Below are 18450 nucleotides of genomic sequence, written 5' to 3' on the forward strand. Positions count from 1 at the left end.
AATAGCCCCTTTTTTAAATTTTATACAACTACCAAGGTCATTTAGTAGTCATTCTAGCATCATTGACTGTCAATAGTTGGGTTCTAGTCAATGCATAATATAGCGAATAACAGTCTGGCAGAGCCATAAAGTATTCACGGTGGTGCCTGCAATCAAATTTCTATTCTGGCTTATATCAAAGGTGGAAATGAAAGTTAATGATTGGACATTAACATGATCTGATTCAACATTTTGCAAAAGTTTGAAACAAATCTTCTTAAACAAAAGCTTCATTCTTTATATTTTGCATTACGTGTCAGATTTTCAGATTGTTGAGCTTTTATGACATACTTTTTAGCAGGTTAGTTGGCTCACAGCTGGCATTCATTAATTTCACTGTTTAATTGGATCTTTGTAGATGTTCAGCCAACTGGTCAGGAAAGCAGTGCGAGAGGCCGGCTCCCAAGAGCAGTAAGTCTGACAATGCCGGATCAAGTAAGTATCTCAAATTAGCGTCCACCGTGGCTGCAAAAGTATTGTTGAACTGCTCTTCTAATGTGAACAAGATCCGGACTTAACAGTAATTATGAGTAAGAAGTTCTAAGTAAAGTGTAGTGCAATATTTACTATCTTATCTATAGGATGATATTTATTTAGAATTTTTTCTTAACTGGATCTTCCCATCTAAGGGCAGGTGCAGACGACTGTATTATCGGTCCAAGTGATCCGACAAATCATTGGATCACACTCAGAACACTGTTATTCTATGGGGCATGCGAATGTCCAATTTTTAGTAGGACAGAGACTGTCCAAGATAAAAATGGCTGCATATCCGAGTTTGATTCAACACCATGCAAGTCAATGAGTGAGTGAAGATCACCGGACTGCATCCATATTGGCGAAAACCTATATATCACATTATTTTACCTAAACAATGAATGCAATAAAAAACTAAAAAAAAAAGAATATGGTTATGGGTAAAACAGATTATAGATATTCATTACTGCTATCCTGTCATACACTATCTGTATTGTTTATTCAGTATTTTAGTGCCTAATCACTAATTTAACGCCTAAGTTTTGAGTTGTGACCACTTCTCACTATCCAGACAAAATAACCGCTGAATTCCCTACCTTGGCTTTTATTCAGACTATGATAGTCCCTCCTAGGGGCCCGTGCACATGACCATACTATTGATCAAAGTGTGATCCGTCAAAACATTTTATTCTGTGGGGTCGTGCGCATGTCCAATATTTTCCTCTAATCAAGTCGGTCCAGGGAAAATATAGCAGCAAGTCAATGCAAGTGGTTTTCATGGATAGCACTTGTTCCAATATTATTCTATAGTGCTGTGTACATATTTAATTTTACCCTCTAACTTCTCAGGGCATGATTTGCCTCCAAGAATCTGCTGGCCCTTGCCCATTTATGTCTATGGGTCCCTTGGGCCACACTCGGATGACATCTGAGTGTAGTCTTATTTTCACAGGCTTACATAGTGGAGAAGATGGAGAATCTTTATTTTCTCGAGAAAATTGCCTCCCACTCAACCAATTTTCTCGGATGGAGAGAAAATGGTCTTGTGACCTTAAGCTAAAGCTCTATTTAGTTTATATTTATTAATGTTACGGTATCCATGGCACAAACCAATATGTTGGTTACTAATGAAAGACGAACTGATTTTATATTTATTTCCTAAACTAAAGATGTACCACCAGTTTTACAGTTCTTAGAATTTTAGTTGTTCTTATACAGTATTTTGCAAGTACTCTTGCATTTTTTTTTTATATATATATATAATTTCCTAATATCAACGTTTATCCTTCTTCATAGGAAGTATTGCAATTATTGTACCACTTGTTCTACTTGTGACTTTAATAACCACTTTGGTTATCGGGCTCATACTATGTAAAAGAAGGAGAAGGTAAGTTACGCTCAAGAAATAAAATAGAGTGGTTGTCATACTATTAGGCTGCCTTCACAAGTTGGAAACAAGTTGCATACTTTTGCCACATTTGTAGTGTTAACACCACGATTGTAGAAAAAAATATAATCATGTGAACACAGTCCTATAATTCTTTTTCTAAATTAGTTGTACTTTCTTAAGTTTCTACAAGTTGATAGAATATTTTCTCGATTAGCAGTATTAATCACTAAAACCCCAATGTGAAGTTTCTTCTTCAAATTAACGTTTTTCTTCTTTCTTTTTAACAAAATAACTGTAGGGCAAAAACTATCAGAAGACAACCAATAATCAACGGAGGAATGAATGTTGAAATTGGAAATCCATCTTATAACATGTATGAGGTGGACCATGACCACAACGATGGGACGATACTAGACCCAAATTTCATCATCGAACTAGACAAGGTAAAGTAGCTGTTTTCTTGACTTGATTGGACTTGGCTTAGACTTGTAATGTGATGATCTTTGCACCATAGCAAAAAAAGGATGAATGTCCTAATAAATCCCTTTTATTTATAGGTTTAGCTTTCCTAAAAGTATTTTAAGATCTATCAATTGCAACCAATTAATGGCAACTTATAAGCATCATAGGTTCAATAGAAAAAAGGGAAATGGGATTTCCTCCTTGTGCCATTTGTGTCCCACAAACAAACATAATGACTTTGGAGCACTAAAAGAAGAACCACGTAGGCTTATTATAAAGAAAAGTATACTCTATATGACCTCCTCTTCATTTTCTAACAAACATGCAATCCATGCATATGTCGAACAGCCATGAGACTTGCAGGTGCGGGGACTTGACCATATTTTTTGAGCATGCCGAAGTCACTTGGTTTGCACCCAAGCATGTTCGGATAGCACCTTATCCGAGCACATTCACGCATCACTAGTGCCAACCATTGCAAAAAAGCAAACATGTAAGATATGTTTAGAAATGCTTAGCTGACAATATAATCCAACATTGCATCCGTTGTGTTAAGTATGTCGGAATTTTGGGAACCTACAGGATAGGTAGGATGTCACAAAATATAGCAAAAATTTCTACAACACAATCCAGTCTTTCCTTTAAAATATTTGTGAAAATCGTTATTTTATAACCAGTAAAATGGCATAGAAACAGACCACAAAGTAGGGTAGGACAAAACCTACGCGTTTTGAACATCACTATTTTTTATTCATGGTTAGTGTTGAGCATTCCGATACCGCAAGTATACTTGCGGTATCGGAATTCCGATACCAAGTTCCGATATTTTTGTGGTATCGGAAATCGGAATCGGAAGTTACCAGTGTATGGTTCCCAGGGTCTGGAGGAGAGGAGACTCTCCTTCAGGCCCTGGGATCCATATTCATGTAAAAAATAAAGAATTAAAATAAAAAATATGGATATACTCACTGGTCCGGCGGCCCCTGGACCTTACCGATTGTAACCGGCAGCCTCCGTTCCTAAGAATGAGGAGTTTAGGACACTCGATGACGTCGCGGCTTGTGATTGGTCGCGTGCCGCTCATGTGACCGCTGACGCGACCAATCACAAGCCACGACGTCATCGAGGGTCTTAAACTCCTCATTCTTAGGAATGGAGGCTGCCAGTTACAATCGGTAAGGTCCAGGGGTTGCCGGACCGGTGAGTATATCCATATTTTTTATTTTAATTCTTTATTTTTTGCATGAATATGGATCCCAGGGCCTGAAGGAGAGTTTCCTCTCCTTCAGACCCTGGGAACCATCCAGGATAGCTTCCGATACTTGTGTCCCATTGACTTGCATTGGTATCGGGTATCGGTATCAGCGATATCCGATATTTTTTGGGTATCGGCCGATACTATCCGATACCGATACTTTCAAGTATCGGAAGGTATCGCTCAACACTATTCATGGTATAACGTAAATGTACCATGTGCAAACATTCCCACATCGCTCTTAATGAGTTTCGTTAAGTAAGAAGGCATGAATAAATATATTGTGTTTCGAGCAACCTGCAGGTGGAGTGACCCCAATATATCTTTGTGCCATGTTTTTGGATATGAAATAAGGAATATTTTTTGAATATTTTAAAGAAAATGCAAAAATGCTTGTGGAAAGTTTTACTCAATTGTGTCCACCCTTGCCTTTTCCTTAATTTATTGACTGTGCAGTTAACATCCCAACAACTAGGTGTTCACTAATAGGCGGGATGGACACACCATTTGTGCAACCTACGCACTTCACAGGGGTACAAGAGGTAAGGGTGCCATTATCACCTCCAAAACAGGTGAAATTTTGCATTACTTATGACTCATAAGTTATGAGCTATTGGACTGCAATGGTCTGTGTCTGGATGTGCCTTTAAAGAAGGAAAAGTACAGCTGATTAGGGCGCTAATTAGGGCGCTGATTAGAAAAGAAACTTCTTTACTTGGTCATTATTTCCTCACAAAGCTTTTCAGCGGTCTGGATGTGCCTTTAGGCACTTACATCATAAACATCTCCCAACAAAGTGACATTATTTTTCTTTTTAAAAATGATCACGTTGGATCACTCATCTTAGATTATGTTGGAAGGAAAGGTGACGGAGGAAATATCTGTAGCTTGGATTCTCTTACAAGTACAGTACAGTAAGTCATACTATTGTGCTGGCCACTAAAAGTGGCTTCTCCTCACTGGCACTGAACCCATAAGATGGACATTCTGAGAGAGAATGAAAAAAGCAGGGGAAGGAATAACAATGTGTAACAGAAATAATGCATCTAAACGCAGTGCAATTTTTTTTTTAAATATCATTATCCCAAAATGCCCTGCTTTTGCCTTGTGTGAGAGAGGAATATAATCTTTAATCCTTGCATAACTTTTCATTTTTCTTCGTTTTACAGAGAAGATGAAAATTATTAAATAAAATAACAATTCTGATTTGCCCTACAGAAATAATTATTACTTTACATATAAACTGAACAATAAATAAATGATGATGAAGTTTTGAAAGTTATTTTCCGATTCTTTGCTAGGCCCGGAGTAATAAAATACAATTTAACCTTTCCATTTAATTTGTTTGCATTCACGTGTACCTTCACATCGTTTTAGCGCACTGACTACGCTCATTGGTTTAATTGTATCTGCCACACATATAGCTGGAAAGTAAAATGTTCAGTATTCGGCCAAACATTTTTTAAATGCCAAAGTAAAATTACATTTTTTTTTACGTTGAGAGCAAAACCTTTATTTCTTATGTAGCTTATTATGCTTGTTATTGAAATCATTTCTCATTATGTATAGGTATGGTTTGCCTGGGAAGGTAAAATAAGTGGAAATAGATGACAGGTTTGGTCTAATGGACTCAATAACAAAACAGGGCAAAGAATAACATATTGTACTTTACAGTCATTTAACAATTTTAAATCAAGCTTCAGAACATAAAAGCTTCTTCTGCCTAGCTAGTGATTTGCGGGAAAGTCTCGGTGGATCCATTTGGCACACAAGCAGCATATTATCTCCTCTTAACACTCTTCAAATATGTAACAGTAATTTTGTTTTCTCTAAATAATGACTACATTTTTTTATTCAAATGTGGGTAGTATGGCTGAAATCTCTCCGATGGGCATCTAAGCGGATCTCACATCGGCCTATGCCTTTCTGTCACCCTATGAAAGAGCATCATAGATTGGCACTGTTTGGCTAATAGGGGTATATATTTTATGAGTTCTGCATATTCTCCCCTCCCTTCCCTTCTTACAGTGACAAAGTGGTATGGGTGGGCAGAGGACCTGGTGGGAGAGGGCTGGAGAAGAGTTGAGCAAATCTCTCGAAATTCACTCCAATTTTGGGAAATTCAAATTTATTGGGCTGAGATGGTGGTTATAAAACACTAATCGATTGTACTTACCTGTCCTCAGCTTCCCCATATACTTTCTGCTACTGCAATTCACCATCCAGTTCATTTTAGACTTCTTGTTCCAGAACTTCCGGCATCACCACTAACTAGACCTTAGGCAAATAATGACATGCATTGTGCCCAAAGTGACTACATAGCACCAGTCAGTGGCACCAGAAGATGAAGAGAACAAGAAGTAGGCTTAAGTAGAGTGACTGGCTGGGGAGCCATGGCAATAGGACAGGTGGAGATAACAGTTTATGGTTTTTATTAACCCCTTCCTGTCCCTTAGAATCCAGCACAATGGCGATCTGTTGAATTTGTACAAAATATGTGTTTGGGTTTTTTTTTACATTGGAGCTCTATCAATTTATATGTAATTAATATATTTTAAGAAATCAGTTTTGTAATTTTTCACAAGAAAAAAATATTTTTTTTTTGAGAAATATAAATGATATGGTAAGGTTTCATAATTCTCTGAAATTAATATATGTATTATTTACATACAGTCCAGGTTCATAGCAGGTGGGCCCGCAGCTTTCAAATTGGCCCATAACGCACCGCCTATCTACCTAAATTCAGATCTGAAAGGACCACTAGCACCAGGGGTGAGAAGGACATCGCCTGCTATGTGATGCATTTTCATTGCATGGTTTATTTGAATTTTTCCCTTAAGTTTAATTTTACAATTTCATCTTGAACCAGTGGTGCTTGTGTTTGTGTTCATGTTCCTTGTGGTTATATTTGTTTTATTTGTTTAACTTGGTCATCTGAAAGCCTGCTTATCTTATATTTGGGTACTATGGCACCTTGGCATTGCCAAATTTGCACTTTAGTAAAACAGGTATTTATATATTTGATTTGTCTATGAGACTATGAGAAAACAAAAAAACGCAAAATCCTTAAAAATCAGGCCTATAGCTATACAATATACAGACATAGTGGACTAGAGATGCTTTATTATTAAAGTTGACCTCTTTAGATCTTCAATTTCCAAATATATCAAATATTAAATGTTAGTATATGCAACTGAATCTATAAAGCCACTTCCTCTGGTTCTCATACTCTCCGCCTGCCCACAATTGTGTCTTTCAATCCATATGGCTACAGATGGAAGAAAAAGTAATGAAAAATCTCAGTCCGCAATCTTAGATGAAATGCATGCACATACAGATTATTAGTTTCCTTCCTGATGAGGACCTGCAAGAGCAGCTTAGAAAATTGGCACATGTTCAAGTTCGCCCATATTATGAAACAGTCAGAAGTGAGGCAGAAGGATATGCAACATAGGTGCCATGGCCTCAGATACAATGAAGCAGAATATCCAATAATAATTCATTAACTAGTTATTAAAGGCTTAATTTTTATTACATATATTTGAAAATTGTACACTAGAATGGCCAACACTTTTAAAAAGCCGCAACAATATTAGGCTATGTTTACATGTCAATATATCCTTCCCGTTTGTCTGTTCCTATTGAAACAGACTAATGGAACACATGGAGGCAGAGGCATCCAATTGATATATATGGGATCCATCTGGTTTTCGTTTGGGCCACTAGATTTGAATAAAAAGATTCACAGGACTTTGGTCCACTGGCCACATCAATAATTCTGCTGACCAAAGCCCTCCTACCTGCCTCCTATCTGCCAGAACTTCTGAAGCATCTTCTGATTAGTATGCCCAACACATTGTCATGTGTTTCTTGCCACAATGATGTCACGCTGGGCCTACAAATCAGAAGAGGCGTCGGGGATTCTAGTAGGTAGGAGGCAGTTTACAAGGCTCTGGTAGGCAGCTGATGTGACGTGCAAATCTTTCTGATCATCTTGTAAGGATACACTCGCTTGTACGAAACTAGTAGCGTTCACACAAACTTCTAGTTTCTTGGACTAAAAGAGGTTTATTGAAGTGTATAAATTTCCAGCAGAACAGAAAAAAAACAGTCTTTCTCCATCATAAATGTACAAAATATATGAAACAGTCCATATACCCAACACAGGTTTCACAGACCTAGTCAGCCTCTAGCAGAGCAGACCAGTATATCAGGTGTTTCCACCTCTACTCGCAGACACCTAATGAGGCAGCTCAGTTGCCTTTTAAAAGGGCTGCAAACACTGGATAGGAGAATGGGAATTACCAGTCCCACCCTGCTCTTCCAGTCATTCCTAAAACCCAGACCCAAAATCCAAGCCCAACAATCTTTGCTGGTGCCTTCATCTCTGGGTTCTACACCGCCAAGGCTAGCCACCTCAGTGACACATACGGTACCTCCCATCCGGGATTTGTCCATCTGCAAGCTTACAATCTCCATTAGCCTACAAAATGAAATGCAAAGATGTGTCCAATCTCAACTTTTTCCAAATTTTGTAAATATGTCACAATACAAATTCATTACATTTTGGTGACAAGCTAGCAACATTCTTGACAATTTTCATAGCACCCCACATATAGACACACTTACCATAAAGAACTCCTGTCAAAAGTGTCAAGAAATCATGTTATTTTCACAAACTTATCATCAGGAACAACTCAATTCAGGATATGTAGAGCCTAGAGGAAAAGTAATTTATTTCAAGATCAGCACAAGATAAGCAGAGTATTTCATCATCAACTCTATGTTTTACAACTGTGATTTATACTTTATTTTACAGTAACTTTTTCTTCTTTCTCCATTTATTGTTTCACAGCCAACAAATTACTCCAACCCAGTTTATGCAAAACTTTTTGTGGAAGGACACAATTGTCGGAATTCCTTAATCAGCGTAGAAGAAAGACGAGAACTTCTTCCAAAGAAAATCGAAAATACGATCCGGGAGACTGTGGCTTAATACCTGCTGTTCCGTTACCTTTTATACTCTGTATAAATGTATAAAATATTACTTTTCTATGTACCAACAGTATTATAATTGTTTTGTCATCAGCATTACCTCTTTTTTCATTTTCTTTGTTTTGCTGATGACTAGACTGACCATTTGTATGGTATTTTTATGAAAAATAAACTGCACTACAGTACGATTTAAACTATAAATGCTGCTGTTATAGGAAATCATTTTATTTCTTCAAATCCTAAAAGGACAAACTATTCCTCCGTAGAGGAAGGGCAACGAGAAATCCATTTTATAAGAACAGGTTTTTTTCAATATTAGCTTTTTCTTTTTAAAAATTACAAGAAATGGGAACTTTCTTTGACATGGGTTTGAATTATGGAAACATGGACCCGGAGCGTCTCTTGGGTCCAATGGAAATCCAGTGTTCTGTGTGATAGGGGACGTAGATTTTAGGCTACCATAGCAAAATAGACAAGCACTTGGCTGTCAACCATGATTTTCTTTATACATGCTGATGATGTTTATCAGTCTTTCTTTAGAATAGTTCACAAATAATAGAACTCAGCAATCAGAATATTTGGTGTGAGGCTAAGTAGAATTTTTAGGAGAAAACAAATCTAACGTACAACAATATATTTGCTAATATTTTCCTAATTCTTTATGCAGACCTTCTGTCTGCATAAAGAATTAGGAAAATATTAGCAAATATGGCTCTTCTAGCCATGTGGATAAAGCCTGTAACTCGGTACTACATAGCCGATGGACTGGCAGCAAAGCCACTTGGGGAAATTGATCTCTAGTACGGCATTCGGTTGACCATGTCATGACTTTTTTTCAGGAGGATTCACACAGCATTACTCTAGGGCTTGATAGGTGCATTGATATGCAGACCCATAATATGTTCATGTGCAAAATGGCTTTAAAGGGAACTTGTCATGTAACAAAACACTGTTGACCTGCAGATATAGGATAAACCTGTAGGTTAATATCATTCTGAAGCTGCCCGGCGCCCACCGAGAGAGTCCCGCTGCCAGGAGGAAATGAACTTTATGCCTCCTGGCAACCTTGGGAATTCAGTTATAGAGTTGTGACCAACTTGGCTTCAGTCTCCGTTCAATGGATAGTGAGGGGCTGCTGTAACTTTATAGGGTTTACACTTTTTGTTACTGACTGACAGCTGGCGCAATGCTGCGCTGTCTACCGGTAGGCATAAAGTTAATTTCCTCCAGATGGGCACTCAGTGTGAATGCCGGGTAGCCTTAGAATGCTATCAACCTGCCGATTAGCCCATATCTACAGGTTAATAGTACATTTTTAACACAGTAGGTCCCTTTTAAATTGAATTTCATTGTTTGCCTAGATTTGTCTTTTTTACAGCATTTTATAATATTTGCATTTTTCTTGAGAGCTTAGTATGTATTTCCCAATTCTTCAGTTATTCTGTGCTAGGTGCATCCAGAACACAATCAAGTTTTTTTAAAAAAAAAAATCACATTTTTAAGTATACATTACTGGTTATTAGACCAAAATAAGGTTTACACTAGTATATTTTGATGTTTTTTTGATCAGGTTTCTTTTTTTAGGAACCCCAATTATAAAGGCCCCAATTTATCAAAACTTGCAATTTTCACGAATACCTTTATGAGAGAGCATGGTGAAGTCAGATGCTCCTGAATCATGCAGAGCTGGATGCTTCGTTATGAATCTGGAACATATGATAAATGGTGGACTCTTTTACATGCCACAATCTTATTCCAGTCATGGACTGGAGTGAGATTTCTGATGTAGGGAATGCCACATCTCATCATGAATTGCATGAGCTGTGGTGTCACGCCCCTGTCATGCCTCGTTCTCGCCCAATCTCTACCAAAATAAAAATGAGAAATTGGCTTAAAACAACAAAAGTTGCAAAGTTTTGGCACAACTCCAAATTGCATCAAAATTTAGCAACTTTTCAAAGCTATTAAGCCAAATAAATATTTTTAAAAAAGGGAAATACCTGCAAAAGTACAGTAGTGTTCAACATAATAGCAGTGTGTTCAAAAACATGAGTTGATCACAAAATCTTTTTACTAGTTTTTATTTCCAGCATCGGGAACATTGCACAGTGTTTTCTAATTCAAAATATGAAGAGAAATGTAGATGATTTTTAACTACTTTACAGAAAAAAACAAAAAATGAACATTGGGCAGTTCAAAAAAATAGCAGTGTCTGCATTTGTCTTTACGAACTCACAATATGTACTTTTTTGTGGATTTAGCATTCCAGTGAATCACTAACCTAATATTTAGTTGTATACAGACAGTTTTTTTAGAACGACTTCACATCTATGTTGCAAAGATTCAACCAACTTCTGGCCCGTCACCTGTTATTCCAGCCCAGGAGGCTTGGACTACGCACCACAATTTTTGGGCATTTGTTGGCTTTGCCTCAGAAACAGCATTTTTAATGTCACCCTACAAGTGTTCTTTCAGATTAAGATCTAGGGATTGGGCTGGTTGCCCTATAACCTCAATTTTGTTGGACTGGAACCAAGATTTTGTTTGTTTACTGGTGTGTTTAGGGTTTCAAGGGCATATCCTCCTCAGCATAAGGCAACATGACCTCTTCAAGTATTTTAATATATTCAAACTGCTCCATGATCCCTGGTATACAGTAAATAGGTCCGACACCATAGTAAGAGAAACATGTCCATATCATAATGCTTGCACCACCATGCTTCACTGTTTTCAGGATGTATTGTGGCTTCAATGTAGAGTTTGGGGCTCGTCAGACAAACTGCCTTCGGCCCTTGAACCCAAAAAGAACAATTTTACTTTCATCAGTCCACAAAATGTTTCTCCTTTTCTCTTTAGGCAGGTTGATGTGCTCTTTGGCACATTGTATCCTCTTCAGTACATGTCTTTTTTTAACAATGGGACTTTGCAGGGAATTCTTGGTAAGAGACTAGCTTCACGCAGGGGTCTTCTATCTGTTAACAGTCCTCACAGATAACATGAGACTGTCTGTGATCATCCTGGAGCTGATTGCTGGCTGAGCCTTTGCCATTCTGGCTATTCTACCATCCATTCGAATGGTAGTCTTCCGTTGTCTTCCACGTCTCTCTGGTTTGGTTTCCCATTATAAAGCATTGGAGATCATTTTAGCTGAACAGCCGATCATTGTCTGCACTTCTTTAGAAGTTTGACCCTCTCTGATCAACTTTTTAATCAAAGTACACTGTTCTTCTGAACAATGTCTCGAGCAACCCACATTTCTCAGGCTTCCAAGGAGAAATGCATGTACAACATGTCCTGGCTTCACATAAGGGCCACCTGATTCACACCTGTTTCTTCCCAGAATATTTGACCTCACTAAATTGATCTCCACATTGCTATTATTGTTAACACCTCCCCGTCTATTAATTATTCTAATACACAGACTCAGAAACCTGCAGATCATGAATGCGGAATCTGGTGGTTTTCTTAGACTCTACGGCACCGACTAGTAAATTGTTTGACATGTGGTGATAACATTTTTACCAAAAACAGTGATTAATCTGGTCAGTCATATTGGGCTGCTATCATGGTGAACACTACTGTATCTGAACATCTGAACAGACATCAAATATTCACCAAAAAGTGTAAACCCTATAAAGAATAAATCCTAATTCCACCGACACAAATTCATATAAATAGTGGGATCCCTCATAGTATAGATTTACGTATGCTTTTCTTAAGACACGTATAATGTCCCCACCCCCCAAAAAAAAGAGTTCTAATCAAATACTAGTGTGAATGTGGCCTTAGGTGTTTCACAATTCTGACATCCATGTGCTGAGTACAGACCATAATGTCTAGTTCGGCCATGAATTTTTTGACTTAAACTCAACAGTCATTTATGCCTATGAGGCAGCTCCGGTCATGAAACCCATCAATCAGGCTGAGAAAATCTGGAATTACAGTCACAGTACATTATCTAGTATGGCGTTCTGCCTGCTGGACAACACTGACTTTGAACTTTCACCATGATTTCCCATGCTCTACAGCAACATAAAGCGTGAATTAATTTATTAGAACTTAATGTTTAACTCTGGAACTTCTGTTTTCCTTCATTAAGTAACTAAGTTTCCAAGATTAGAACAAATGGTCTACTTATTTTCCAGCCACAGTGCATCTCTCATGTCTGGGTTGTGTCTGTTATTGCCCCACTTACTTGAATGACCATAAGCTGCAACACCTGACACAGATTATACTTGAGAGTGGCACTGTTTTTGGGTCCTTAAATTATTTGCAAATTGAAAAATTGCTCGCTTTTTATTAATAAGATTGTCCTAGTAATAAAGTTATATCTTTTCAATAGTCATTTTTTAATCGTTGGCTTTAGCTACAGCCCGGTGGGAACAGTTACAAAGTTAAAAAGCTCAACGTGATTTAAAAAAAATATATATGATGATGATTGTGGTTATGGCTTAAAAGTAATGTTAAAAATAACATAAGTTGATATTTTTGTAAAAAAAAATATTACAGTTGAGTAGTGTTGAGCATTCCGATACTGCAAGTATCGGGTATCGGCCGATACTTGCTGTATCGGAATTTCCGATACCGAGATCCGATATTTTTGTGATATCGGGTATCGGGTATCGCAACAACATTAATGTAATAATGTGTAAAAAAGAGAATTAAAATAAAAAATATCGCTATACTCACCTGTCCGACGCAGCCGGGACCTCAGCGAGGGAACCGGCAGCGTTCTTTGTTTAAATTTTGCGCTTTTACTTGGTTACGTGAAGTCCCGGCTTGTGATTGGTCAGGGCGGCCATGTTGCCGGGACGCGGACCAATCACAGCAAGCCGTGACGAAATTACGTCACGGCTTGCTGTGATTGGTCCGCGTCCCGGCAACATGGCCGCCATTAACCAATCACAAGCCGTGACGTCACGGGAGGCTGGACATGCGCGTATTTTGAAAAGCGCGCGTGTCCAGCCTCCAGTGACGTCCCGGCAACATGGCCGCCATTAATCAATCACAAGCCGGGACGTCACGGGAGGCTGGACATGCGCGTATTTTGAAAAGCGCGCGTGTCCAGCCTCCAGTGACGTCCCGGCAACATGGCCGCCATTAACCAATCACAAGCCGGGACGTCACGGGAGGCTGGACATGCGCGTATTTTGAAAAGCGCGCGTGTCCAGCCTCCAGTGACGTCCCGGCAACATGGCCGCCATTAACCAATCACAAGCCGGGACGTCACGGGAGGCTGGACATGCGCGTATTTTGAAAAGCGCGCGTGTCCAGCCTCCTGTGACGTCACGGCTTGTGATTGGTTAATGGCGGCCATGTTGCCGGGACGCGGACCAATCACAGCAAGCCGTGACGTAATTTCGTCACGGCTTGCTGTGATTGGTCCGCGTCCCGGCAACATGGCGCCGTGACCAATCATAAGCCGGGACGTCACTGGAGGCTGGACACGCGCGCTTTTCAAAATACGCGCATGTCCAGCCTCCCGTGACGTCACGGCTTGTGATTGGTTAATGGCGGCCATGTTGCCGGGACTCGGACCAATCACAGCAAGCCGTGACGTAATTTCGTCACGGCTTGCTGTGATTGGTCCGCGTCCCGGCAACATGGCCGCCCTGACCAATCACAAGCCGGGACCTCACGTAACCAAGTAAAAGCGCGAATTTTAAACAAACAACGCTGCCGGTTCCCTCGCTGAGGTCCCGGCTGCGTCGGACAGGTGAGTATAGCGATATTTTTTATTTTAATTCTTTCTTTTACACATTAATATGGTTCCCAGGGCCTGAAGGAGAGTTTCCTCTCCTTCAGACCCTGGGAACCATCAGGAATACCGTCCGATACCTGAGTCCCATTGACTTGTATTGGTATCGGGTATCGGTATCGGATTGGATCCGATACTTTGCCGGTATCGGCCGATACTTTCCGATACCGATACTTTCAAGTATCGGACGGTATCGCTCAACACTACAGTTGAGTAAAAAAGTATTGCAGAACCCTGGTCCAGCAGCCACCACATAGCTCATGGCCACTGGATCAAAGCCCTGTGAACCCCTTTACATTTGCCGGCATCCTTGGAAACTATCCTGTTGCGCTGGGCCAACCAATCAGACGAGTGCCAGGGTTCTGGTTTGGTGGCCATGGACTAATGACATGGCCGCTGGACTAGTGTTATGTAAATCTATTTGCTCTAACGAATACCTACATTTTGTAATGGTTACCATGACAAAAGAGACCTAGGATGGGCCCATATAATATTTTTGAGAAAGATTATATAAATCATGAATAGCATAGATAATATTTTCTGAATGTTCTAAAAATTTACAGAACCTTTACCGACATCTTTATTTTTTAGATCTTTAAGATCTATAGTCGTGATAATCTCTCTAAAAATAAGGCAGTAGAAAAAAATTCTATAATGGAAATTCCAAAAAAGGTCTAATATATATTGTTTTGCCAAATGTGGTGCTGGATTCCACAGATATATTAAAATATTAGAGGAGTGTCTCAGAGTATACCAATAATTTATAATATATAACGTAATAGAAATATCTAACAGTAATATTCATATTCAAAATCTTTATTTAAAAAATAGAGTTTGGAATAAATGTGAAATTTTTTTTCAGTTTTTTTCAGTTTTTGTAGAAAGTACTAAATTCTAGAGTTGGAAGGATCGATTTTTAAGACTCCCAATCATCAGCTAGGTCGGTTGTCTCTGAACACTGGAGGGGAGGCTTGCAAATCCTTTACTTTACTGGATCCTCGGCATTGCTTTTGATTAGCCGTCCTTGCACAATATCATCTGTTCATCTCCTTACGATGATGATATTTCAGCCATCAAATTCAAAACCTGCATTGAGATCCCAAAAGATAAGAAATTTGGGACCCTTCCATTCGTTGGTCAGAGGTTACTTACCTGGCCAATGGACTTGAGTCCCTTAAATCAATCCTCCCAACTTTACAAATCCGTGACAAATTACTTGATAGAAGCTTTTTTTCATGAAGAACTGTTTGGGCACCAAGAACACACACATAGAGCAGTGTCTCTGGCAAGGATAGTCAAAGGTGGCAGTATACATTCCACCGGAGGTGTTGGGTGAAGGTTCAATCAACACCTGTAGATGCATGTAACCACTGCTGTGGCTCTGTGACTGGAGAAGAACTTCTTCCAGATGAATAATAGTGGAGAAGGAAGATATCATGTGTAATCGGCTGTGCTGCGGGAAATTAGAAGCCTTTGTGTTTCGTAATGGTTCTTTATTGTTCCAAAGCATTTCAGTGACAGACTGGCGCCTTTGTCAATAAATAGTTGATTTTTTTACCTTGAGAAAAGTGGCGGTCTGGCATCAAAATGCGTTGGAACAATGAAGAAACATTTCGGAACACAAAAGGCTGCACATTTAATGCAGCGCAACCCATTCAATATGATGTAGTCCTACTCTACTAAGCATTTTTTATGTAACTTTTAGATATTTTTGCATTATTAATTCAGATAAAATAATTTATGAAAATAAATTGCAGTATCCATGATGTCTTATGCTTATAGTCAATTTCGTAATTCTCAAACAGTATTGTAACATATATAAATATATTTGAGTATTTTCATTAGCATTTTTCCATATAGATCAGTGCACGGCACTTTCATTTGGATAGCGTCCAATGGACAAAAAGGAGGGGCAGCAAAAGGGGGTGCAGAAGTTTTTGCCGTACCCAGGCCTTGATGCCTAAACGTCACCAAAGTTACTTCTGCCACATGACAAGATCAGTAACACAGTAAATGATACATGTTGTGTAGGGCAGTGTGAGGGTATGTGCTCACAATTTGGATGCAGCGCATGTTCACGGTGTCCAAATGCTTCCGTTTATTGAATGCAGGTGAATACGCATGTGTTCACTGAACCCTGCAGATTCACCCCATCCAAAACATTCTATTGGTGAAATTTCTTTTTGCGTAGACTAGTATCTCTGCAAGAGAAATTGACATGCTGCGGTCTAGAAAGACGCGCCGCATGTCCATCTCCGCAGTTGAGCCACGGGTGTCTCTGGATTCATAGTGGGCATGGGATTTCATGAAAATCCATCCACTATGCTGTAACATCTGGACACTATGGATTGGACGCTGCCCAAGCACGCAGCGCCCAACCCGCAGTGTTTACCGATTGTGGGCACATATCCTCAAAGGTTTTGATTTGAGACCAATATCTTCAGGTTACATCTATGTTCTAGACTATACTGTCCAATTTTAATCTAAAAAATGGAGGTCAAAATAGCTAAAAAGCAAAAAACATTGCTAAGACTATAAAATACTGCCAGAAATACTAAGCAGAATGTACATAGACCCATTTATATTTTTGTCTAATTGGCTATGTATTTCAGTCAATCTTTAATATCAAGTTTGTAAGGATGAACTCCAAAACAAAATAGTTGAAACCTCTCGGTACTTTGTGGAAATTTTGGGGACTTTTTTTTTTTTAACAAAGAGTAACTCGATTAATCAAAGTTTTATGTGTCAGGTTTCCTATTTTTTTGTTTAAATTCAAATTATAAGTCATAATCATATCATAATAATAATAAATGGTACATTTTAGATTTTCAGATTGTTCCATTTCCTACATGCCGTAATGAATCAAAAACTTTCTTTGGTCAGAAGCATGGACACAAATCTGGCTCACAATATGCAGTTATCATTGAATCAAACAAAACAGGGCTTACATCATTTTATTTTTTATCATTACCATGTAGTTAAATTGTGTATATTAAATACTTCCTTTCAAAAAGGATGAAAAAAAGGGAAAAAAAATGAAAAAAATGTTTTTTAATTCTTATGTTGTACATTGTGCATGCAAACTACCTATTTCTAAAAACTTTCCATTTTGAGGCCTTTTTGAAACAATGACTTATGTGATAGTTGTGCAAATTTGCTTGATGAAAAGGAAATGTTCTGAATATACAAAAAAGTTTTTTTGTTTAGTTCTATATCTTTTTCTAGTCCTTTTGGCTATTTTATGTTTATTTCATGACTTATTCTATAATTTCTAAGCCGCGTAGTTGACTTATTTTTTTATCCAAGGTGCATAAACAACTACATGGAAAAAAAAATGAATGGATCTTAGTAAAAACCAGACTTGGGCCACAACAACAACAACAAAAATATCAATGACAATCAAATTCATCATTGTTTACGAAAAAAAAGAACAACCATCGAAAAAGAGTTTAAGAATGTTTGTGCTTATGGTATTTTCAATAGCAAAAGGATGTCCTTGTATTATTCTCATTAAAAGATTTCTTTAATTTTATTTTTTTTATTTTTGTTCATTCTTTTGTTTCTTTTTATTTTTTAAATAAGAATGTTGCTATTGGTCGATTTTCTACTAATATTTCAAAATACATTTTGTGCCATTAAAGTGGTTTTTACAAGTTAATCATTTGTCTAGCCAAACTGAATGAGTCAATGCTTCTGTTATTGAAACACACACACACACACAAGTGGGCTTTTTTTTTTAATAAAGAGGTTTGGGTTGAATTCTATTTTATTTGGATTGTCTACAGGACAGGGGTGGATTAAGGGTAGCCGGGGCCCCGGGCTGTTCAGACACTGTGGGTCCCCCGGTCATGTGACAGGGTCATGTGACGGGGTCATCATATACCTGAGCCAGATTATTCCAGAAAAATAGTTGCTGTGTGAAACTATAACCTGTCAAACATCCATTGATCTAGTCAATTTACCCTTCAGTTCAGTATATAGTATACAGTGTATAGTGTCAGTGTATAGGTAACACTGACTCACCAGTGACGTCTCTAGGTGAAGTCCTTCATCTTTCTTCCAGCACAGACCGCC

The 18450-nt window shown here is 38.4% G+C and overlaps 1 protein-coding gene across 5 annotated transcripts in view; it reads left to right on the forward strand.

The window, feature by feature from the left end:
- Positions 1–17989, forward strand: part of LRP1B (LDL receptor related protein 1B) — a 1636337-nt gene extending 1618348 nt beyond the window's left edge. For 3 of the 5 annotated variants that reach the window (XM_077273019.1, XM_077273023.1, XM_077273021.1), the window contains 5 exons: positions 398–474; positions 1813–1903; positions 2205–2349; positions 6297–6395; positions 8479–13230. In XM_077273019.1, the coding sequence (XP_077129134.1) occupies positions 398–474; positions 1813–1903; positions 2205–2349; positions 6297–6395; positions 8479–8619 (553 nt within the window). In that variant the 3' untranslated portion in view covers positions 8620–13230. Of the gene's footprint in view, positions 1–397; positions 475–1812; positions 1904–2204; positions 2350–6296; positions 6396–8478; positions 13232–14585 lie in introns of those variants that run through there. The other 2 variants (XM_077273024.1, XM_077273022.1) reach the window with 2 other exon arrangements.
- Positions 17990–18450: the final 461 nt, after the last annotated feature.

The sequence above is a fragment of the Ranitomeya variabilis genome, chromosome 7 (assembly GCF_051348905.1).
Source record: "Ranitomeya variabilis isolate aRanVar5 chromosome 7, aRanVar5.hap1, whole genome shotgun sequence".
Classification (NCBI taxonomy): domain Eukaryota; kingdom Metazoa; phylum Chordata; class Amphibia; order Anura; family Dendrobatidae; genus Ranitomeya; species Ranitomeya variabilis.